Source organism: Rutidosis leptorrhynchoides, chromosome 4 (assembly GCF_046630445.1).
Source record: "Rutidosis leptorrhynchoides isolate AG116_Rl617_1_P2 chromosome 4, CSIRO_AGI_Rlap_v1, whole genome shotgun sequence".
Lineage (NCBI taxonomy): Eukaryota > Viridiplantae > Streptophyta > Magnoliopsida > Asterales > Asteraceae > Rutidosis > Rutidosis leptorrhynchoides.
In genome coordinates, this window is record NC_092336.1 from 346120146 (window position 1) to 346146784 (window position 26639).

General features: G+C 32.7%; 1 protein-coding gene across 1 annotated transcript; it reads right to left on the bottom strand.

Moving 5' to 3' along the window:
• Positions 1–399: 399 nt before the first annotated feature.
• On the bottom strand, positions 400–26639 carry LOC139841741 (uncharacterized). The gene is made up of 3 exons (XM_071831947.1): positions 26484–26639; positions 8210–8659; positions 400–1491 (listed from the first exon to the last, which is right to left on the bottom strand). The coding sequence occupies exons 1-3, from the start codon at positions 26637–26639 to the stop codon at positions 400–402; spliced, it is 1698 nt and encodes a 565-aa protein (XP_071688048.1).

The following is a 26639-nucleotide window of genomic DNA, read 5'->3' on the forward strand; positions in this document are numbered from 1 at the left end:
CTCTGTAACAATATGACCTAAAAATTTGCCTTCTTCCACACCAAAAGTGCACTTCTTGGGGTTCAACTTCATATTGACCCTTCGTAATGATTCAAATGTTTCAAGAGTATCTCTGAACATACTGTCTTTTGTATGACTCTTGATAACAATATCATCAACATAGGCTTCTACATTCCTGCCTATTTGATCTTTAAACGCTTTATCAATTACACGCTGGTAAGTTGCCCATGCATTCTTTAATCCAAAAGGCATCATGATGTAGCAAAAAATTTCATCTAGTGTGTGGAATGTTGTTTTATCTTGATCTCGTATTGCCATTGGGATTTGATGATATCCTTTGAATACATCCAAAAAAGATTTAAATTGATATCCACTGACGGACTCTACTTTCCAATCGATTTATGGTAAAGGGTAGTTGTCTTTTGGACATGCTTTATTTATATCTGTGAAATCTACACACATCCTCCATGAATTATCTGGTTTTCTAACCATCACTGGATTTGCTACCCATGTTTGGTATTTTACTTCCCTTAATATTCCAGCCTCCACTAGTTTTTTAACTTCGTCTCTGAGAAAATTTGTTCGATCGGGAGCCATACCTCTTTTCTTTTGACATACTGGTGGGATATTTAGATTCACACCAAGCTTATGTTCAACTATATGGCACGGTACTCCAGTCATATCGGAATCTTGCCACGCGAAAACATCTAAATTGGTTGCTAAAATTTTATAAAGCTTTTCCTTTGTTGCTTTTGCTAGTGTGTCTCCAATAATGATTTTCTGATATGGAAACTCTGGATTTGGTGATACTGACCCATCTTCATGAACAATTAGAATAATAGTTGTTCTATTTATTTGTACACATTCTATTTTTCTTCTCCGTTCAGCGTATAGCGTGGCGATGCCAGCCGGTATGAGAAATTTCATCATTTCGTGTACCGTTGACGTCACAGCTCCAAATGTCATCATAGCTGGTTGTCCTAAAATGACATTATACTGTGAATTTTCTTTGATAACTAAAAACTCGATATGAGCAGTTCTTTTGAATGGTGTTTTTCCCAATACTACTTCTAATACTATGCTTCCCTCTGACCATGACGGATCATTAGCAAAACTTTCTAAGGGAACAAATGTATCCTTTAACTTTTCCTTAACTCTTTTCGGTAGTTGTACAAAACAGTGCTCATACATGATATCTGCACCAGCTCTAGTATCAGTATATATCCTTCCAACAATACAATTTGCTATTCGAGCTTCAATCACTACAGGAGCATCAGATGGATTGGTATTAATCATGGAAGGAAAAGTAATCAATTCCTGTTTCCAATCTTCTAATGCTTCTGCTTTTCTTCGTTGTCCGGCTTGCCATGAGTGTATCATGTTTGCTTCAATAGGTATCGTCTTATTTTTACGCCTTTTGGTGCTCTTGAGAGTCGAGTGATCCTTTAGAACGGATGGCACCATTTGTTGGTACGCTTTTTCGTATAGCGGCTGTAAGGTACCAGTACAAGACAATAACTGCTCAGCGTGTGGCGTATAATGTTGATTGATGTTTGCCCTCGAGAAATAATCTCTGCAGACCCGGAACACGGATGAGTGATCCATGGAGTGGCCTCAATCAATCTGAGGATCAATCTGAAATTGATCCGTATAGTGTACTGCTGCTAAGCAGCTAATGTGCGTTTAGAGTGAGAAAGAACTGTGCGAGAGAGAAAGTATCACACCCCCAAATAGGGCCTGGGTGAATGTGACATCAATATCAAAAATACCAACATATTATGTAATGAGAACGACACTATATGATAAAAACAAACTTTATTGAGTACGCAGCGGAATGAAATGGAATGTCGTTACAAGAATTGAAATTACAAGAATGTAAATAAATGCATAAATAATAAATGTGACTCTTTCTTCAAGACCTAGAGTCCAAGTAGCATCACATAGATAAGAGTAAGCTGAGACAAAACATGCTAAAGTGTCAACCAAAAAGGTTGAGTGAAGTTCATAGGTTTAACAAAATAGTTGACCGTTGTTTAGACCACAAGAATTTTATTTATAAAAGTAGATCTTACAGGGATCTAAAAGTAAGTGCCAAGTTTGTGATATTTAGACTAAATAGTTTCAAAGTTTGCCCCGTGATAAGTTGTACTGTCCTTGTCGGTTTGAATCATTATTAAGTAATACAATGACTTGGTCAATTGTATTGGGGACGTTACTCCCGATAGGCCTACCCCTAATAATTAAGAATGAGTTATGTAAAAGTAATTAAAAATATCACAGTGGGGACTTGCAGGACATAGCCAGGTATAGCACAGTTTAATAGTTGGTACTTGTGTCAAAATTGTAAATATTAAAAGCAGCATGTGTCTCACCCTAGTAAGTTTAAATAAATTACGCAATAGTAAGTGGGGCTATAAAGTTCACCTTAGTAAGTATGAGAAGAGTTTGTTATTCCTCGGAACAGAAGAGTTGGATGAATGTGAGCAGAAAGTCAACCTAATGACATTTAAGAGTAGTTAAATGTTTTCCTAAGTTTAAATAAAGTATGCAAGTATTTAAGTGTAGTTTGTTTTACTAAGTTCCCATTCTTAGTAAGTTTTCCATTTTTAGTAAGTTTCCATGTTTAGTAAGTTAGTGTTGAATACTAGTGAGTTGTCCTTAATAAGTCCACCACTTATTAAGTGTGTAGGTGACTAGGTGTTGTTCACTTAGTGAGTGTATGATTACTATAGTCGGGTTTTATATTGTGCAACATACCCAAACATCTATGCCATCGGCAAGTCACTCGAATGATCTATTGTTACCGGTTGGCCCATGATCTCTTGACCAGAATCTAAGTCTTGGCATTCGAGATCCACAAGCGTCCCATAATGGTACCAAGGATCACCCTAGGCTACAAGTAGCGTAGACGTTCAAGTAATCTCACGTTATCGTGAATGACCATTGTAATCGTAGGTTATAATCTTATAATATAAGTATTATTATATAAGTAGTACATTATAAGTGTTAGTAGTAGTATAAGGGTATAAGTGTTAGGTAGTAGTATGTAGTATATTAGGGTTTAGTAGTATTAAATGTTTTAAATAGTATTTTAGTATTATTAGGTTTAGGGTTTAGTAAATGATTAGATTTAATGATTAAATGATTAGGTTTAGTAATTATTATTATATGATTAGGGTTTAAGTAATTAATGATTAATAATTAAGAAATGATTAGGTAGTGATTATTATATAATTAGGGTGATATAATTAATGTTTAGGGTTTAAGTAGTATTAGGGTTTTATATTATTTAATGTTTATGTATATATAGTATGTATATGTCGTGTATATATGTATGTATATATAGTTTTTTATTTTTTTTATGTATATGTAGCCGTAGATATATATATATATATATATATATATATATATATATATATATATATATATATATATATATATATGTGTGTTATATATTTGTTTTTTTTTACAATTAATAAACATGAGTAATAACATAAACATGATTAAGTTTTAGGGTTGTGAAGATCTAAACATTTTTTTTAAAAGCCGTACATGTATGTGTATGTATATGTTTATATTTTTTTATATATGTATAAGTATACGTGGTATATGTATATATATATATATATATATATATATATATATATATATATATATATTTTGTATATTTTTGACAAGATTACATGCATGTTAATGATCCAAATAATTAGGGTTTAAAGATTCAACAAAATTTCCTTTTTTTTATAATCGTGTATATGTATATGCATATTGTTTATATATTTTTTTTTACATGAACGATATGAATATTAAGAACAACAATGAATATGATTATGAATATAAACATAAATTGAAAGATAGAATTTAAAATATTTGGATCTAGGGTTATACCTTGATGATGTTTGATGAAGATTAACAAAGAAAAGATGAATATTACTTGAAGATGAAGATCAAATAACCCGAATAACGAAGAACACACTTGAAGATCTTGATGAACACGAAGAATAACCCCGGAAAATAAGAAGTAATTAACCAAAACTTCAAAAAGGTGGTGGAGGTGTTGTGGTGGTGGTTTGGCCATGAGCCAAGAGAGGGGGAGGGAGAGGGAGAGATTAATGAGGTGATTAAGTGAGTATGAGATGATGAAAACCCTTAACCTAGGTCCCTATTTATACACACACACATGGATCATTCTAGAGCTAGGGGTAAATTAGGAATACTTGTGGCAAACGTCAAGATTAGGGTTAGGTTTAAAATGGGTGTTTTGGTCGTGGGTTTGGGGGGCAAAATGGTCTTTCTGCCTTGCCCAAAATCGGCTAGGGTTAGAAGAAAGGAGGTGGAACTTTTTCTTTTTAGACCTTGTACATTTGCTTGGTTAAAATGGCTCCTTGTGTGTTCAAGTTTAAATGTTTAAAGGCTACAAGTTTTAGAGTTTTACATTTTGTTCAGGGAAGTTAATAAGATTTTATTTTCATCTTTTATAAACTTTTCAATTATTGTACAAAGTTAATTAATATGTTTTATAATTCTTATTACTTAGCAATTGTTGATTAAAGTTTAAACATTAAGTTTTAATTATATTGTTTGGGTATTTAATATTGGAAGAAATACAGAATGGAAAAATGAGGGTCGTTATAGTACCTTCACGTTACTAGAAACTTCATCCCAAAGTTTTAGGTAGACTTCTCGGATGCATCAGCGTTTGAGAAGAGATGGGGATATTTTCGTATCATTTGGTCTTTACGTTACCATGTATATTCGGGGCCTCTACGCGAATTCCAATGGACTTTAACGATAGGTATGTTGCTTTTACGCGTTTGTTTAACCTCTTCATTCATAATATCTATAGGTTCTTCAACGAAGTGCATTTGCTCATCAATGCGGATATCATCCAAAGGAACAACAAGTGTGTCATCAGCAAGACACTTTTTAAGATTCAAGACATGAAACACATCATGTACTTGGCTAATTTCAGTTGGTAGTTCTAATCGGTATGCCACGGAACTGACTCTTTGAGTGATTGTGAAAGGTCCAACATTTCGTGGACTGAGTTTACTTCATTTACCTAAGCGGATGACACCTTTCCAAGGGGATACTTTCAACATGACTTTATCTCTAACTTGGAATTCTATATCCTTCCGATGCTTATCAGCATAGCTTTTTTTGTCGGCTACGGGCAGTTTCTAATCGTTTCTTAATCTGAACGATCTTTTCGGTAGTTTCATGAATAATTTCAGGACCAGTTAAATGTCTGTCCTCTAATTCATCCCAGCACAATGGGGATCTACATTTCCATCCGTATAAGGCTTCAAAAGGTGCAGCCTTAATACTTGAATGATAGCAGTTGTTATAAGAAAATTCAGCTAAAGGCAAGTGTCTATCCCAACCTTTGCCAAAATCGATTGCACAAGCACGTAGCATATCTTCCATTGTTTTGATGGTTCGTTCACTTTGACCATCAGTTTGCGGATGATAGGATGTACTCATGTCGAGTTGAGTTCCAAGAGCAGTTTGCAAAGTTTTCCAGAACCTAAAAACGAATCGACTGTCGCGATCAGAAATAACTGAGATAGGAACTCCATGACGTGAGACAATTTCTTTAATATAGAGTTGCGATAATTTCTCCATCTTGTCGGTTTCCTTGATCGGTAAGAAATGTGCAGATTTTGTAAGACGATCAACTATGACCCAAATAGTATTGTTACCGTTTGAAGTCTTAGGCAACTTAGTAACAAAATCCATAGTGATACATTTCCACTTCCACTGTGGGATATCGAGTTCTGTCAACAGACCAGAAGGCTTTTGATGTTCAGCCTTGACTTTCAAATAAGTGAGACACTTACTAACATAAGTGGCAATGTCGGCTTTCATGTTAGGTCACCAGTAGAATTCCTTCACATCGTGGTACATCTTACTGGAACTGAGATGAATAGAGTACCTAGTTTTATGAGCTTCATCCAAGACTAGATCACGAAGATTACCGAAGCGAGGAACCCAATTTACCAAAGTACCGTGTACCATTAGCTTTTGCTTGGAGTTGATTCTCGAAACCGATAGGTCCTTCACCTTCGATAAGTGTTGGTTTAATAGCTTCAAGTTGAGCTTCACAGATTCATGATATAAGATTCGATTTGATTTTCTGGTTTTAAGCGCGAACACGTCTAACATTGTCTTTTTGACTAAGGGCATCAGCAACTACATTTGCTTTGCCAGGATAATATCGAAGTTCACAATCGTAGTCATTTAATAACTCAATCCAATTCCTTTACCTCATGTTTAATTGCTTATGGTCAAAGATATGCTGAAGACTTCTATGATCGGTATACACCATGATTCTAACCCCCTAGAGGTAATGTCTCCACATCTTTAGTGCAAATACCACGGCTCCTAATTCCAGGTCATGTGTGGTATAGTTCTTCTTATGTTTCTTCAACTGTCAAGATGTATAGGCAATAACCTTTTCACGTTGCATTAAAACACAACCAAAGCCTTGCTATGAGGCATCGCTGTAAACAACAAAATCATCAGTACCTTCAGGTAAAGATAGAATCGGGGTTGTGGTCAATTTATCCTTCAGAATCTTGAAAGCAGATTCCTGTTCTTCGGACCACTCAAACTTCTTCCCTTTGTGAGTCAACTTTGTAAGGGGTTTAGCAAGGAGGGAAAAATCTTTTATGAATCTTCGATAATAACAGGCAAGTCTCAAAAATTGACGAATATGCTTTGCAGTCTTTGGTATCTCCCAGTTCTGAATAGCAGTAATCTTAGCTGGATCGACATGTATTCCGTTACGATCAACAACATGTCCGAGGAATTGTACGGTTTTGAGCCAAAACTCGCACTTTGAAAACTTAGCGTAGAGTTGTTCCTTTCGTAAAAGTTCAAGAATTATGCGCAAATGCTGCTCATGTTCCTTCTCACTCTTTGAGTAGATTAAGATGTCGTCAATGAAAACAATAACAAATTTGTCGAGATATGGTTTGCAGACATGATTCATAAGATCCATGAACACGGTGGGAGCATTAGTTAAGCTAAAAGGCATGACACAAAATTCATAGTGCCCATAACGAGTAAGAAAAGCAGTCTTAGGAATATCATATTCCTTGACCCTAAGTTGGTGATAACCGGACCTCAGATCAATTTTTGAATAAACACTCGACCCTTGAAGTTGGTCAAATAGAGCATCAATACGCGGTAATGGATAACGGTTCTTGATAGTAAGCTTGTTGAGTCTGCGGTAATCAATACACATCCTTAGCGTACCATCTTTCTTTTTAACGAATAGAATAGGAGTTCCCCATGGGGACGAGCTTGGATAAATGAAACCTTTATCCAATAGTTCCTGGAGTTGGTTAGAAAGTTCCTTCATTTCGGAAGGTGCTAAACAGTATGGTGCTTTAGCATCAGGAGCAGCACCAGGAGATAAATCAATCTGAAATTCGACTTTTCGAGGAGGTGGAAGACCAGGAAGATCTTCAGGAAATACATCGGGATAATCTCTAACCACCAGTACGTCATCAATAAGCTTTTCCTTTGGTTCGACTATCTTAACATGGGCTAATATCGCGGGATAACCTTTCATAAGGTATTTACGGGCTTTGATGCAAGAAATGATGTTGAGCTTGGAACCACTCTTGTCACCTTGAATGACGAGAGTCTATCCATTTCCCAATGGAATATTAATGGTCTTATCGAAACACAAGATTGCAGCATGTAATGGACGTAACCAGTCCATTCCAACTACGATATCGAAGCTTTCTAACTCGACCGACAAAAGGTCAATCTTAAATTCTTGGTCGGCTAGCTTTTGATTACAGTTTTTATAGATGTGATCAACTTTCATAACTTTTTCGTTTGCTACCTCTACCAGTCATTTAGTTTCTAGGGGTTGTGGCCTCTCAGTGAATAAGGTACAAAATTCACTAGACACATAACTCTTATAGGCACCCGTATCGAATAAAATGTTTTCGTAGCAATTATTGAAAAGAAACATACCCGTAATGACTTCATCTTCCTCACGGGCTTCCTCAGCCGTTATGACAAATGCACGGCTCTTCGCATTGGTGGTATTGGCTCAAGTAGCAGGGGTATCTTTCTTCTTCGGGCAATGAGGACTAACATGCCCCTTCTCTCCGCAGGTGTAACAAGTAGGAGGAGCTTTAGCAGGAACAACAGCTTTATCTTTCGGAGGAGTCTTACAAGTCTTAGCTACATGTCCCACTTTCTTACATAAAGAACAAGTAGCTGTGCACCGCCCTGGGTGGTGCCTTTCACAACGAGCATAATATGACTTAGTCCCTATGTAACCGGTCCTAGTACTATCAGCTGGCTTCTTAGCAATATTCTGGTTTGAACCCTGAGACGGCTCAAATTTTATTTTACCATCACTACTCTTAGTATCAACTTGCTTACTAGCCAAAACTCTTCTTCTTTTGGCCATCATCAGATTTTGAGCCATGAGAATCACTGTATCAAGGGTAACTTTCTCAGCAGCGATAACATTTCCCTGAACATCCTCAGGGAGACCTTCAATGTATCTTTCGATCTTTCTCGACTCAGTAGGAAACATTTTAGGACACAAGGTAGAAAGCTCTAGAAAATGATTAGTGTAGCTTTCAATGTCGGTACCCTTAACTTTAAGTTCCCAGAACTCGGTTTCAAGCTTTTATACATGACTTCTAGGACAAAACTTAGTAACCATCATGCCTTTGAGTTCATCCCACGAGGTTGCATTAGCATTATCGATTCCCACAGACTTAGTATGAGTGGTCCACCAAGTCAGAGCTGAAAGGACCCGTTCATATACATTATAAACAATTCACAATAGTTGATTTCATTGTGAGGTACTTGACCTCAATATGATACATTTTACAAACATTGCATTCGTTTTTAAAAGATAAACTTTCATTTACATCGAAAATTGATGGCATGCATACCCTTTCATAATATATCCATCTATAATTGACTTAATAATAATCTTGATGAACTCGACAACTCGAATGCAACGTCTTTTGAAATATATCATGAATGACTCTAAGTAATGTCTCTAATATGAGCTAATGCACAGCGGAAGATTTCTTTCATACCTGAGAATAAACATGCTTTCTGTAGAGACCCGTCCTAATCAATCCGGACGAAGTCCATATCGATTATAAATGATTCACAACAGTTGATTACATCACAAAGTACTTGACCTCTATATGATACATTTTACAAAACATTGCATTAGTTTTTGAAAAGACAATCTTTCATTACATCGAAAGTTGACGGCAGGCATACCATTTCATAATATATTTAACTATAATTGACTTAATAATAATCTTGATGAATTCAACGACTCGAATGCAACGTCTTTTGAAATATGTCATGTATGACTCCAAGTAATATCTCTAAGATGAGCAAATGCACAGCGGAAGATTTCTTTCATACCTGAGAATAAACATGCTTTAAAGTGTCAACCAAAAGGTTGGTGAGTTCATTAGTTTAACAAAAATAATCATTTCATAATTTTAATAGACCACAAGATTTCATATTTACATTTCTCATAAACGTACGTACCATGCATAGAGACAAAAATATCATTCATATGGATTGAACACCTGGTAACCGACATTCACAATATACATATAAGAATATCCCCATCATTCCGGGATCCTCCTTCAGACATGATATAAATTTCAAAGTACTAAAGCATCCGGTACTTTGGATGGGGCTTGTTGGGCCCGATAGATCTATCTTTAGAGTTCGCGTCAATTAGGGTGTCTGTTCCCTAATTCTTAGATTACCAGACTAAAAGGGGCATATTCGATTTCGATCATTCAACCATATAATGTAGTTTCAATTACTTGTGTCTATTTCGTAAAACATTTATAAAAATTGCGCATGTATTCTCAGCCCAAAAATATAAAGGGTAAAAAAGGTAAATGAAACTCACCTATTGTATTTTGTAGTAAAAATACATATAACAACATTGCACAAATGCAGGGTTGGCCTCGGATTCACGAACCTATATCAGGTATATATATTAACAAATATAATAACATTTAAACAAGTTCGTATATTAATATTTATTAATAAATAACTTAGTTACATCTAATTAGATAGTTTAAATAAATGCTTAAAATTTAAATATTAGATTCATATTAAAGTGTTTTAATTAAAATATATAATGTATTAAAGTTTATATATATATGAATATATTAAGATATTTTCATATATTATGTGTAACTTAAATAATAATAATACTTTAGTTTTAAGATATTATTATGTAATATGATATATGTATATAATAAATATGGTTTTGTAAAAACATTATTTTTTGATAATATAATAATTATAATAATAATAGTAATTCTAATAATAATAATAATAATAATAATAATAATAATAATAATAATAATAATAATAATAATAATAATAATAATAATAATAATAATAATAATAATACCTAATATAAACAACACGCGTTCTATTAGGGTTTCCCCAAAAACAGATCAAGATAGCAGAAGTACCACAGAGAAGGGTTTCATCATCGAGCAATCGTTCAAAAATAAAATTATCATCATCCTCATCATCATCTTATCTTCCCTTCCACATCATTATCATCGTCAATCGAGCACTCAATTTTTTTATTGGTATAGTTACAATAGTTTGAAATTAGATTTCAATTTCCCATGAGTCCGTATGATTTTGTGTAACCCTAACTGTAATTTATTATGAATTTGTTTGTAATTTGGGTTTTTAAGTGGCTTCTGTTGAATGAGGGGTGTATCGAAGCTATTTCATAGCAGAAGAACTCGTTATGGTATTCGACGACTCCGGCAGTTAGATTCACCTCATTTGACGCCAAATTTACACCGTCGCCCCATAGACCGTTGACATCATTACCATTGCGTATCGGTATTTGTCAAAAACTTAACTAATTAAAATTCATTTTCCTATTTGTAAGTTCTGTTTTACCTCTAATCTTAGTTATAAACCAATTGCTTATGATTCGAACATAATTCAGTAATTGTAGTAGCAGTAGTTGTATGAATTTAATTATTTGTGTGATCTTCGTATAGAACAGAAATAGAATAGGTAGTTATAGGACGATGATGATGAAGGTGTATTATTTTGATGGTGGGAATGATACCATTTGTGTGTGAATTGACTTAGAATTAGTAGTAGTAATGACTAATTATTATATGTGTGTATTTGCGTTGGTGTTCTTATATGTGCAGCAGGTTTATCAAATCGCAAGATAAGGTAACGGGCAGTGGTAGCTTGAGGTTTATTGGTGGTTGGTTTTGTGCAGCCCATGAACGAAAAGTATATGTAGTTTTGTGTGAGGGGGTTTGATATAGTGCACAATATGAAGTGGAACAAATTGTAGGTGTAGCAGTTTCAAGATACGGTGTTGTTGTTTGGACAAACAAAAAGGAAGTAATAGCAGCAACATATGTTAGTATTTTAATGGTGCCGGTTGGGATTTAATGCGAACAGAGAATAAAGTAGTACCGCAGTAGAAGTTACCTGCAATTCGTGACGTGTTGTGGTTTCAAACAAGGGTAATCGCAGCAGCAGAAGTAACTAAGGTGGAGAGGTGGTTTGGTGTTCTCTGGTGGTGGTGATTTTAATGGGGTTCGAATAAACCGAGATCAAAGGAACACGTGCATTAGCAACAGCCGAAGGTTTGCAGGTTGTGGTCGTGGCTTCCCAGTTAGACAGAAGCCGAAAATAGAAGTTACCAGTGGCAGTTGGTTACAGAAGAAGATGAAAGAGCAAGAAAGATGGTCATGGGTCAAAGTGGTTCATGAGTGAATTGGTTCAATGTATATGTATGTATATATCAATAATATAGGTAGATAAAGATATATGAAGGTAGATAAATATAGATAGTGATAGATTGTGATAGCTAACAGAAAGGTGTACTAGTGTGTAGTAAAAGAGATTAATAAATGGAATTTGAGTTCGATTTTTGTGGCCATCGAATATATGGAAGATATATAATAGGAGACTTATAAGTGGTCTCTTTAGTAGTGATGTTAAATCATACAGAAAATGCAATCTATATATATATACTATAGATGTTAAAGTCCAACACTAAAAACAAAGGAATATATATACCGTAAGATTTGTTGAAGATGAAATTGATATTCTTTGAATATGAAAATAGAAAAGAAGTAGAAATAAGAACAATTTAAATGATGATGGTTGTTTTGTTAGTAAGAGACGAGTAGTCTCAGTAGGCAAACAAAATTAGTTGTTGGATGATAATGATAAGTAGGGTACCTATATATATAATAAGATAATTAAATTACATTCAATCAACTAATATCAATACCCATCAATTAGTTAGTGGCAAGGGAATCAAACATCACACACTCATTATATTTGTTATATTTATATATTTGTTTTGATAGTTTATAATTAGTATTACTAATAATTATTATTATTATAACTATAATAATAATACTATCAATGTCATAAATATTAATAACACAAGTTTATAATGATATAATAGTAGTAATATTATTACTAATGATAATGATAACAATTACCATGAATGTATAGTAATAATATTGTTAATATCAATAATTCGAATTTTACTAATATTATTAATAACAACAGCAATATTAATAATAATAATAATAATATATATCAATTTTCATATATTAACTTATTCATACCAAATTTCAAATATTATATATATATATATATATATATATATATATATATATATATATATATATATATATATATATATATTTAGTTGCTTACAATCATTTGTTCGTGAATCGTCGGAAACAGTCAAGGATAAATGAATACATGATTACAGTTCAAAGTTTTTGAAACATCAATATTACAGACTTTGCTTATCGTATCGAAATCAAATAAGATTTAAGTTTAAATTTGGTCGGAAATTCCCGGGTCATCACAGTACCTACCCGTTAAAGAAATTTCGTCCCGAAATTTGAGTGAGGTCGTCATGGCTTACAATAAATATATTTTCCTAACGAATATGAGCTGATAAATAGAGTCTTATCATTATTGAATAATATGGATAAAACAATTCGATTACTCGAAGCGTAAGAGTGAAGCTATCACAAAAGATTGAAATAGGAAAAGTAAAGATTCGTCTTAACTTTTGACAGAGTCAGGGTTGAATTTTGAAAGTAAGGTGTATCTTAACTTTTGACGTAGTCACGATTGAATTTAGAAAACAGTATGCGTCTTAACTTTTGGCGTTGTTTTGGTTGAATTCCGGAATTCAAGGGATATAAAGAAAATTTTCGAAATCTAAAAGATTTGATTCTTTGGTGAATAAAGGAATTAAGATCTCTATAATTAAATACGAGAATCTGCCTCGATTACTCTGTCTGATATTTCCATTATAAATTAAGCTCTTCCGTTCCATTATTCTCACCATTCCTATACTTTCTTTCTTAGTTCATATATCCAAAAGATTGTGAAAATGCTTAATCCAGTTCTAATCTTTGATATTTTTCTAATTATCAGTTCTGTCATCCTTCTTTTCAATCTTCCATCAGAAGAATCTGTTTACTTCTACTATTACCTTGTGGTGATACTATTCTTAATTATACCGTGTCTTTATATTACTATTCGTATTAATATCCACGGTTTGTAATCTCCGTGTTGTTATTGGGCTTTATATTTTCCCTTATATATCGAAGCTTCATGCTCTTAGTTTTCTCTTCCCGACTTTAAATCAAGCGAATAATGATCCAGAATTCCTAAATGTGGAGTTTCAAATGAATTTAATGTTCTAAACAAGAAAGAATGTAATCGCACGATTTGATTTGTCAAATTACCCGAATCTCTGAGAATAGAACTATCAAGAATATATTTTCTTGATATGTTCAGAAGTTAAGTAGAATGAGAGAGTTTTGTAACATGGCACGTGATGACGTTATGATCTGTGAATCATCACGTCCCATTAGAAACTCAGCATGACTTACTGTAATATAATCACGGTGATCAAGTGTCATTATATTATACTAACTCATGCATCAATTCCCAACATTACTTCAAAATCATTCATAATTTAAACTTGAAGGTTTACAGAATATAGAAACTAACAGTTTCTATATGATGTAACACTGATAGCATGAAGAGATTAATGATTTCTGATAAGATTAGTTATGAAAATATATTCAGAATATCGAGGATATTTATAATGAGAGATACGATAATATCTCGGAATATCTAAGATCAAAGGATGATAGAAACTATTGTCTGCAAGGGTTTAGAGTAAAGAGCAAGATATTCACTAAAGACTTTAGTAGACGTTGAATCATTTGGATTCTTTGAAGTCAAACTTATTCTTTGTGATTTGTCCACAGCTTTCTTCATAGTTTCGCATAATCTGCTTTTCGGTACTAAATTTTCTATTGAATGTTTCCAACATAATGATACACAGGAAGCACGAAGAGGTATATAATTTCGGACGAGAATATTTATGAAAATATTCTCTGAAATATCGAAGATATTGATGATGATATTTTGGAATTTCTAAGTTCGATGGTTGATGAGGAAGATTTTCCGCAAGATTTTAACATGAGTACGGAGCAAGATATTCATTGAAGGTTTCATCGGATCCAGAATTACCTGGATTCTATGAATATATGGTATGGTACTTGTATTTGTCCTTGGTCTCCTTCGTGGTTAGCTCACTCCGTTTTCCTGTTCCAACTTTTCTGAGCTTTTCCAACATACTATTCTTTATCATCAAACTTTCGATGATTAAGGTCGTTTACGGTTGTCTATGGTTTCTGCTGCTTCATTCAGCTTTTTCAACATTCAGAGTATTGATTTGTGACTGAGTGCTTTTCAGAATTTCAGACCAAGATATCATAATTCTAAGAGATAAATGTCATACATATAACTGTTGATGTAGATATGCTGTGAGTTTTCAAAGTACCGATTGCTGATTCATGGTAATTGTTATGGCAGTTCTCGTTACAAGATGCGGATGAGTATATGATAGGGTTTCAATGGATAAATATAGTGATTTATCGGAGAGGTTTAAGCCAAGGAGCAATGAGGTTGCTGGTAAGTTTACTGCTAATGTGGTGGAATATAAACGGTTCCCCGGTAACGATGAAAAAAGGTAAACTTATATATCAAAGTTATAATAAGACTTATTCGAATGAAAGGTCGATGTACTAGCTGGAGCTGTGACAAAATTTGCTACTTTGAAAAGGGATCGTAAAATTATTTTTGCTAATAAATGCCAAAGGATCTGACGCGGCTACGTGTTAAACTTTTACTCAGTTGTTGAGAGTTTCTCAGGTGCATAACTAGATGCATAAATCTTTTCTTCCGTAGATGAAGTGTGGTTGATTCATCCTATCATTTGAGGTGTTTTCAAGAATCATGAGAAGTTTGAACGCAGATTGTAATCGTCAAGATACAAATGAGGTTTAAGATGAAATCAAGTGGCAAACTTGAAGAGATGTTTAGTTTCATATGTTATAATCAATATTTTAATTCATTTTAATTGTCCAATTTTATTAGTCCATAGTCGATAATCCACAGTTGACAGTCCAATAATTCATATATAATTTAATATATAATATTCGAATTAATTAATATGTATCGTGACCCGTGTACATGTCTCAGACTCGATCACAACTCAAACTACATATATTATTTTAGAATCAACCTCAACCCTGTATAGCTAACTCCCGCATTACGGCATATAGAGTGTCTATGGTTATTCCAAATAATATATATAGATGGGTCGATATGATATGTCAAAACCTTGTATACGTGTCCCGACATTTAAAATGCGTAAAATAAATAACAGAATTTAAATGACGATAAATAAAGTGCGTAAAGTAAATAAAAGAAATTAAATGACGATAAATAAAATTGCGATAATTAATTTGCGATAAATAAAATGTAATCAGTTAGCTAGGAACAGTTAGCTAGGATTTTGTTAGCGTGGATTCTTAACAAAAATTTCTCATAGTTAATTTGTTTGTTTCTAACAAATTTTATTTTGTCCAATGTTTTCTTCATTATGCCACTTGTCGAATTCTGATATGTCAAAATACAAATATGAAATTGAATGAAAATGGTTATTCTGTGGCGAACGGATTCGTATAGCTGTGGTTGCAAGTAGGATAGTAAATGACTGTTGAATCAGATTCGAAGAATGTACAGTGTAACTTATAAATGCGAAATCTAAATATTCCTCGGGTATTACCTACCCATTAAATATTTTTACCATTAACAGTTTGTACAATAAGAATTTTAATTACAATCTTTATGAAAACATATATACATATATATTTTCTTCAGACGTAATTATGGATTTAATGAGTCAATGTGATATTAAACTCGACAGTTTTACGGCTAGAACGAGGGTACATAATCTTTAAAATATTAGAGATTACATAATCACCATGAAGGACGAAGATAGTTTATGTAGAACGATTCGTAAAATGATTCGTAGAACAATGATTATGCTTGAGGTATAGATTGCGAGGTTGAGACGTGTGATGATGTTGTTGTTGTAGGTACTCCTTGGTATCCATGGTGCGTATGACGTTGATGTTCGAGGTATAGATTAAGACGTTGAGGTGTGGGATGCGGATGTTGATGTTGGTGGTAGTACTGGTTATGCTGCTGGTGCTGCTGCCGGTGTTTGTAACCTTCGCACCATATTCTCTAAAGTCACTACCCGAGCGCGAAGCTCGTTGACTTCTTCTATTACACCGGGGTGATTTTCGGTTCGGACTAGCGGATAAATATAATCTAGAATTTGGTATAGTATATAATCGTGGCGAGATACTCTGGAAATGAGAGAAAAGATGGTGTTTCGAACAGGTTCACCGATAAGTGCTTCAGGTTCTTCGCCAATAGGGCAATGTGGCGGATGAAAAGGATCACCTTCTTCTTGTCTCCAATGATTGAGGAGGCTACAAACCCATCCCCAATTCATCCAGAATAGATGATTACTAATTGGTTGATCCATTCTGGTCACACTACTTTCAGAGCTTGAGTTGGATTCCATTTCGGAATCTGAGGGACTTGAACTAATGACGAATTCCATTTCATACGATTGAATAAAGGATTTTTTTAGATATGAAATGATTTTTTTGGCTAACGGATGGTATTCTTAATTACATAGAATATCCATATATATAGAACAAAAGGTTTCGTAGATTACGGAGAAATTTACGGGATACGCCAGGTAAGGTTTACAGTAACAGATAAGCTAAAATATGAATCTTGTCTATACACTATTCATGCAATCAATGCAGCAAGACGTGTCTAGACTAAGAATGATAAGCAGATAATTTTCGACACAAAATGATAAGCAAAACTTTTTGACATGCAGACCAGGTCGAAGTCCATACTTACTAATGCATTCTAACGACTATCAGTTAGACTCACTAATGCAAGACCTGGTTCGCTAAGACCACCGCTCTGATACCAACTGTAGTACAGTTGGGGACAATCACCGTCCCACCCAGTGCCTTCCCAGCTAACTACCTGGTGACCACTGAGTGTACCTCAGATACTGATTTTAGGGCCTACCTCTTGGCAATTTCCAACCCTCGTGAGGGATAGCAAGGAGTAAGAGCCAATGCTTCGTCACAGGTAACACTGTGAGAACCTCCTTTACGAATATCTGCCACACATGGACGACGTTATACCAGCTCTGATACCAACTGTAGAGACCCATCCTAATCCATCCGGATGAAGTCCATATCGATTATAAACAATTCACAACAGTTGATTACATCGCAAGGTACTTGACCTCTATATGATACATTTTACAAACATTGCGTTCGTTTTTAAAAAGACAATCTTTCATTACATCGAAAGTTGACGGCAGGCATACCATTTCATAATATATTTAACTATAATTGACTTAATAATAATCTTGATGAACTCAATGACTCGAATGCAACGTCTTTTGAAATATGTCATGTATGACTCCAACTAATATCTCTAAGATGAGAAAATGCACAGCGGAAGATTTCTTTCATACCTGAGAATAAACATGCTTTAAAGTGTCAACCAAAAGGTTGGTGAGTTCATTAGTTTAACATAAATAATCATTTAATAATTTTAATAGACCACAAGATTTCATATTTCCATTTCTCATAAACATACGTCCCATGCATAGAGACAAAAATATCATTCATATGGATTGAACACCTGGTAACCGACATTCACAATATGCATATAAGAATATCCCCATCATTCCGGGATCCTCCTTCGGACATGATATAAATTTCGAAGTACTAAAGCATCCGGTACTTTGGATGGGGCTTGTTGGGCCCGATAGATCTATCTTTAGAGTTCGCGTCAATTAGGGTGTCTGTTCCCTAATTCTTAGATTACCAGACTAAAAGGGGCATATTCGATTTCGATCATTCAACCATATAATGTAGTTTCGATTACTTGTGTCTATTTCGTAAAACATTTATAAAAATTGCTCATGTATTCTCAGCCCAAAAATATAAAGGGTAAAAAAGGTAAATGAAACTCACCTATTGTATTTTGTAGTAAAAATACATATAAGAACATTGCACAAATGCAGGGTTGGCCTCGGATTCACGAACCTATATCAGGTATATATATTAACACATATAATAACATTTAAACAAGTTCGTATATTAATATTTATTAATAAATAACTTAGTTACATCTAATTAGATAGTTTAAATAAATGCTTAAAATTTAAATATTAGATTCATATTAAAGTGTTTTAATTAAAATATATAATGTATTAAAGTTTATATATATATATGATTATATTAAGATATTTTCATATATTATGTGTAACTTAAATAATAATAATACTTTAGTTTTAAGATATTATTATGTAATATGATATATGTATATAATAAATATGGTTTTGTAAAAACATTATTTGTTTGATAATATAATAATTATAATAATAATAGTAATTCTAATAATAATAATAATAATAATAATAATAATAATAATAATAATAATAATAATAATAATAATAATAATAATAATAATAATAATAATAATACCTAATATAAACAACACGCGTTCTATTAGGGTTTCCCTAAAAACAGATCGAGATAGCAGAAGTACCACAGAGAAGGGTTTCATCATCGAGCAATCATTCAAAAAGAAAATTATCATCATCCTCATCATCATCTTATCTTCCCTTCCACTTCATTATCATCGTCAATCGAGCACTCAATTTTTTTATCTGTATAGTTACAATAGTTTGAAATTAGATTTCAATTTCCCATGAGTCCGTATGATTTTGTGTAACCCTAACTGTAATTTATTATGAATCTGTTTGTAATTAGGGTTTTTAAGTGGCTTCTGTTGAATGAGGGGTGTATCGAAGCTATTTCATAGCAGAAGAACTGGTTATGGGATTCGACAACTCCGGCAGTTAGATTCACCTCATTTGACGCCAAATTTACACCGTCGCCCCATAGACCGTTGACATCATTACCATTGCGTATCGGTATTTGTCAAAAACTTAACTAATTAAAATTCATTTTCCTATTTGTAAGTTCTATTTTACATCTAATCTTAGTTATAAACCAATTGCTTATGATTCGAACATAATTCAGTAATTGTAGTAGCAGTAGTTGTATGAATTTAATTATTTGTGTGATCTTCGTATAGAACAGAAATAGAATAGGTAGTTATAGGACGATGATGATGAAGGTGTATTATTTCGATGGTGTGAATGATACCATTGGTGTGTGAATTGACCTAGAATTAGTAGTAGTAATGACTAATTATTATATGTGTGTATTTGCGTTGGTGTTCTTGTATGTGCAGCAGGTTTATCAACTCGCAAAATAAGGTAACGGGCAGTGGTAGCTTGAGGTTTATTGGTGGTTGGTTTTGTGCAGCCCAGGAACGAAAAGTATATGTAGTTTTGTGTGAGGGGGGTTTGATATAGTGCACAATATGAAGTGGAACAAATTGTAGGTGTAGCAGTTTCAAGATACGGTGTTGTTGTTTGAACAAACAAAAAGGAAGTAATAGCAGCAACATATGTTAGTATTTTAATGGTGCCGGTTGGGATTTAATACGAACAGAGAATAAAGTAGTACCGCAGTAGAAGTTACCTGCAATTCGTGACGTGTTATGGTTTCAAACAAGGGTAATTGCAGCAGTAGAAGTAACTAAGGTGGAGAGGTGGTTTGGTGTTCTCTGGTGGTGGTGATTTTAATGGGGTTCGAATAAACCGAGATCAAAGGAACACGTGCATTAGCAACAGTCGAAGGTTTGCAGGTTGTGGTCGTGGCTTCCCAGTTAGACAGAAGCCGAAAACAGAAGTTACCAGTGGCAGTTGGTTACAGAAGAAGATGAAAGAGCAAGAAAGATGGTCATGGGTCAAAGTGGTTCATGAGTGAATTGGTTCAATGTATATGTATGTATATATCAATAATATAGGTAGATAAAGATATATGAAGGTAGATAAATATAGATAGTGATAGATTGTGATAGCTAACAGAAAGGTGTATTAGTGTGTAGCAAAAGAGATTAATAAATGGAATTTGAGTTCGATTTTTGTAGCCATCGAATATATGGAAGATATATAATAGGAGACTTACAAGTGGTCTCTTTAGTGGTGATGTTAAATCATACAGATAAGGCAATCTATATATATACTATAGATGTTAAAGTCCAACACTAAAAACAAACGAATATATATACCGTAAGATTTGTTGAAGATGAATTTGATATTCTTTGAATACGAAAATAGAAAAGAAGTAGAAATAAGAACAATTTAAATGATGATGGTTGTTTTGTTTGTAAGAGATGAGTAGTCTCAGTAGGCAAACAAAATTAGTTGTTGGATGATAATGATAAGTAGGGTACCTATATATATATAATAAGATAATTAAATTACATTCAATCAACTAATATCAATACCCATCAATTAGTTAGTGGCAAGGGAATCAAACATCACACACTCATTATATTTGTTATATTTATATATTTGTTTTGATAGTTTATAATTAGTATTACTAATAATTAGTATTATTATAACTATAATAATAATACTATCAATGTCATAAATATTAATAACACAAGTTTATAATGATATAATAGTAGTAATATTATTACTAATGATAATGATAACAATTACCATGAATGTATAGTAATAATATTGTTAATATCAATAATTTGAATTTTACTAATATTATTAATAACAACAGCAATATTAATAATAATAATAATAATAATAATATATATCAATTTTCATATATTAACTTATTCATACCAAATTTCAAATATTTATACATATATATCTATATATATATTTAGTTGCTTACAATCATTTGTTCGTGAATCGTCGAAAACAGTCAAGGATAAATGAATACATGATTACAGTTCAAAGTTTTTGAAACATCAATATTACAGATTTTGCTTATGGTATCGAAATCAAATAAGATTTAAGTTTAAATTTGGTCGAAAATTCCCGGGTCATCACACTTTCAAGTGTCAACCAAATGGTTGGTGAGTTCATCGGTTTATCATAAAACAATAAAATTCATCATTTTGATAGACCACAAGATTTAAATCCTGCATGGTACAAATGGGCTCGAATCCTATACCCACCTGTAATGTACATGCGATATCTTTTAAATACAGTACATCTTTCTCGTGTACGAAATCATCTTTCATAAATCTTAGTAACCGTACACATATCTTGTGCAAAAAAATAACATACACAAAACCTGTATATAAAATCATTCTCTCGATACATAACATTCACTTTTCATTGCTTTCATAGCTTGGCTTGGTAACCGACCTTAACATATAATGCGCATAATAATATCCCCAAAACAGAACATCTCGTCTATATCATAATCATATAAACTTCGAAGTACTAAACACCACGCCCACTAGCCCTTCCGTCTAGTGAACATTCTGGGTGGGGGTGTTAAACCCGGTAGCTACCTTTAGGATTCGCGTGAATTAGGCGTGTACTAATTCTCAAAATTAGTGATGTTCCCTAATTCTTAGGTTACCAAGCAATAATAATCAGGGGAAAAATATTCATATCAATTGTGGCAATTATCACGTCCACATAATTCATTGGTGGCAATTATCACGTCTACATAATTCATTCGAGGATTGTTTTGCTTGTGTCTATCTCGTCAAACATTTATAAAAGCATTTCATGTATTCTCAGTTCAAAATGTATTTCAAAAGCATTTAGTAAAGCAGTTGTAATAGTAGCGCATGTATTCTCAGTCCCAAAAATGTAAAGAGTAAAAGGGAGCAAATGAACTCACCTAATGTATTTTGTAGTAAAAATACATATGAGTATATTGAACAATGCAGGGTTGGCCTCGGATTCACGAACCTATATCAGGTATATATATTAATACATATAATTATAATCGAAAAAATTTATTCTTAGTTTATATATCGCTTATAATTAATTTGTAATAAATGTATTCTTATTTTGAATTATTTATTTGTTATAATAATATTGTTAATGTGAAAATACTACTAATGATATTTTATTATATTAATATAGATGTTAATAATTAATAATAATACTAATCATAATAATAATATTAATGATCATAATAATATTAGTAATTCATTTAAATCATATCTTAATTATAATTTTAATCAGTCTCATTAAAATATTTCTATTTATACTTCTTATTTTTATGTTTATAATCTTATTAAGAATCCTACATTCATAATCTTAATTATATTATTAATGATAATATTCATAAAATCAATATTAGTATTAGTGTAACAATAATAATAATAATAATGATAATAATAATAATAATAATAATAATAATAATAATAATAATAATAATAATAATAATAATAATAATAATAATAATAATAATAATAATAATAATAATAAAATTAATAATAAAATTAATAATAATAAATAAAAACGATAAAAAAACTACCTTAATGCAAAAAGTCCAACAAAAAAAATAAACACCTCTGTCCGAGCTTGAACCTGCGACCTCCGCTAACCCAAAAAATTCCTTAACTACTCCTCTAACATAATCTTTGTCAAATTATTCGAACCTAATATCTATATATCCCATTTTTTGGTTTTTCCTTCTTCTTCAACAACCCTTATACCGTATCGTTATATATATATATATATATATATATATATATATATATATATATATATATATATATATATATATATATATATATATATATATATATATACCATCATCATATAACATCATTATCCTTTATCTCGTCACTACGTAATCATCATATTCATCTCGTTAAACAACAGTAACAAGCAGAAGTAATCCCAAAATCTCAGTTTGTTAGAAGTAAATGGCCCAACATATATAAACATAGCGGCCCATTAGAGATCAATACTTAGGCCTACTAACAAATCCTACTTGTAAATCTATTAACTAATAAATGGCCCAATATTATAAAATGGAACACGGCTGATAATATAGAATTTAAAGGCCTGCTATTGTATTCCTATTTTAACCTACCGATGGAGTGGGTGTGTGGGATGACGTCGCTCATTCCAATTAGATAAATCAACAACAAATCAATCGGTCTAAGTTTTTGGTTCATCAATCAATTAATCAATCAGATGTAGAAGGAAATAGCTGCAATAGATTTTGAACGGAGGAGCATCAGTCTTAAACAAGTGGTGTTCGGTTGATGTCTGTTCAAACTAGGGCGAAATCAATAATCACAATAGTGTAATTATAGAGTCTGTATCAGATCATCGTTATCGACTTAATCATCATCATTTGCTCCTGAAACTGCTTCATTAATTCATCAAGTATGTAATTGATTCATTACTATTTCTCTTAATTTCATTACTCCCTTTATAATTTCTGTAAAACTATTTGATAGAACAATCGCAGCAATAATTGATGTTCTTGGTGATTTGATGATGGTAATCGATAAAGAAATTTATGAGATTGTTTAACAGTAATCGTTTGATGTTGTTTGGGTGGTTCATGTTTGAAATAGAAAACAAATTGCATACAGCAACCGTATTGATGACGATTTGGGCGTGGTGTTTTGGGCTGTAGAAGAAAGAAATGAGCAGTAGCACAAGCTCTATTGATGATGATTACATCGAGTAGGTATATTACACGAATAGCAGTGGTTTTGTTGGTGATAGTTTGTTTGTCCGATCGAAACAGAAAGAAAGTATAGCATAGTAGTAGCAATAGAATTATTAGGTGGTGGTGATTATGATTTGAAAGGGTTGTGACTCGATAGGAAAACTGAGGCAGCAGCAGTATCATTAATATAGCATCGGTGGTGGTTTTGAAGTGATTAAAGAGTGGTGTTCCTAATGGTAACCGAGGTAAGAAACAGGAACACAAAATGAAACCTGCATCCCAATGATCAATGAAACCATAACAGCGAGCATAAGAAGGATCGAATAGTAGTAGGGCAGTAGCAAGCTTGATCAATAGGTGGTTGTTTAGTGGTTCAAAATGATGGGTGACGGTTGATGTGGTCTTTTGTTGAAGAAAGAAGCAGAGAAGAGTTATGGGTTTGATATGTATGTTAGTTGGGTTTAACAACTAGTAACACAATTGGGTTATATGCATGAAAGGTGAAGTAGGGCATATTTGCAATTAACGTTTGAAAAGACAGAAAGGAACGAATTATATTGTCAATGCTTTTGACACAAGGAAAGAAACAAGAAGTTTGGGAGTGGGTAACAATGAGTGGATATAAAATATATCTATATGTATGACTTAGCAAAAAAATCAATGCATGTGAAAGTGTAGGGTAATAGATTTTGAAAGATATTGAGGTGAAATGCATGTTTGCACATATGTATATGTTAATGCTTTTGTTTTATAGCATAAAGAGGATTGAACATATACTCATCAATTATATTCGTTGGTCCCAATTGCAAAATAAAGTAAAGCAAACAGTGGTAAGGAAAAGAAATGAAGCACACATTGCTATCTGTTTAGCATTGTATGAATGATTAGATTCCATAAGACAAAAAGAAAAAAAAACTGACTTTGTCAAAGAGGTGGGATCGGGTTAACACGAGTTCTTAAAATTTGGTTCACAGTCACATTGTTAAATTGTTAAATCAAAATTTAAAAGATTAACTTAATTAACACTAGGTCACATCATCTAGTATATTACTTAGAACATTTCCCATATATAAACTAGTTGAAAAGGGCACACAACACACCTATTCTAATTTCTCTGTATGTATAATATTTATAAATTATGTATATATTATAAGTTACATATTAGGAATATGTATAGGAATTATTACACATTATAGTACACTTGTACACATATAATTATTTATTACAAATTTATTTAACAATAAAACGAGTGTTTCTATATAATCAAAATATTATATATTTAAAATTTCGTTTTAATAACAATTTTTATTATTTACATTATTTTACATCTTTAGTTCTAACAACTAAATAGTATAAAATATCATTAACGTGTTTCAAATTATTATATATATATATATATATATATATATATATATATATATATATATATATATATATATATATATATATATATATATATATATATATACATATCTATTTACTAACAGTTGTTCGTGAATCGTCGGGAATAATCAAAGGTTAAATGAATATATTAAAACAGTTCTAAAATTTTAAGACTCAACATTACGGACTTTGCTTATCGTATCGAAATAATATAAAGATAAAGTTTAAATTTGGTCAGAAATTTCCGGGTCGTCACAAGAGCATTGCCAGCTAATGAACTAGTGGCATATTTAACTCGATCATTGTACTTGCATTTGCAGACACAGAAGATGGACTCTAGTTTTTCGAAACATCGGACTAGTTCAATGGCCTCTTCACTTCCCTTGAAAGCGGGAGGGTTGCAGTTCATAAAGTCCTTGTAAGAACAAGGTTTTGGTTGATTGTTAACATGATTAGGTTGGACGTTGCCTTGGGCGGTAGCAAGTAATTGTTGAAATTGCTCATTAGTTAACACAATGTTGTTAACGGTAGGTGTGCGAGCCATGATGCTTCACTACATAAAAGTGAACATAAGTTTGATAAGTTGACAAGTTATAAGTTTGAGCAATTACAAGTATGATAAAGATAAAGTATTGATATCAACATGATATAAATGAAACACTTTATATTATTAGAAACGAGGCATTAAATAAGCCTTTTTACTACACGAGTTGAATATAGAAATAGTTTTAGGCAAAGCCTTTACATAATTAGGAAATAAAAGAATGAAAAAACAAAACAAAACAGATGTCGGGTTCACTTCTTCTTCTCAGCCTCCTTCATAAACTTCTCTACTTTCTCGTAAAGGAACTCGAGATTATCATAGACATTAGTAACATTACTATTGAATACATTGCATTCGTAGTCTCTTAGAGCAAGTTGGTGTTTGACACGGTTTTCCTCCATCTTCAATCTAAAGTCGACATCTTCTCTCAAATAAGCGAGAGATTGCTTCCCCCATCGGGCACTTCTTTCACTTTCATATTTCACCAACTTTATCTCTTTCTTTAACTCAGCATTCTCCTCCAATAGTTTCTTGATCGCTAGGTCTTTTTCATCCATCCGAGCCTCGACCCATGCAACATGGCGAAGCAAGCCATCAAAGTTCTTCTCGGTAGTTTTTCGCAGATTCGTGATTTCACACAT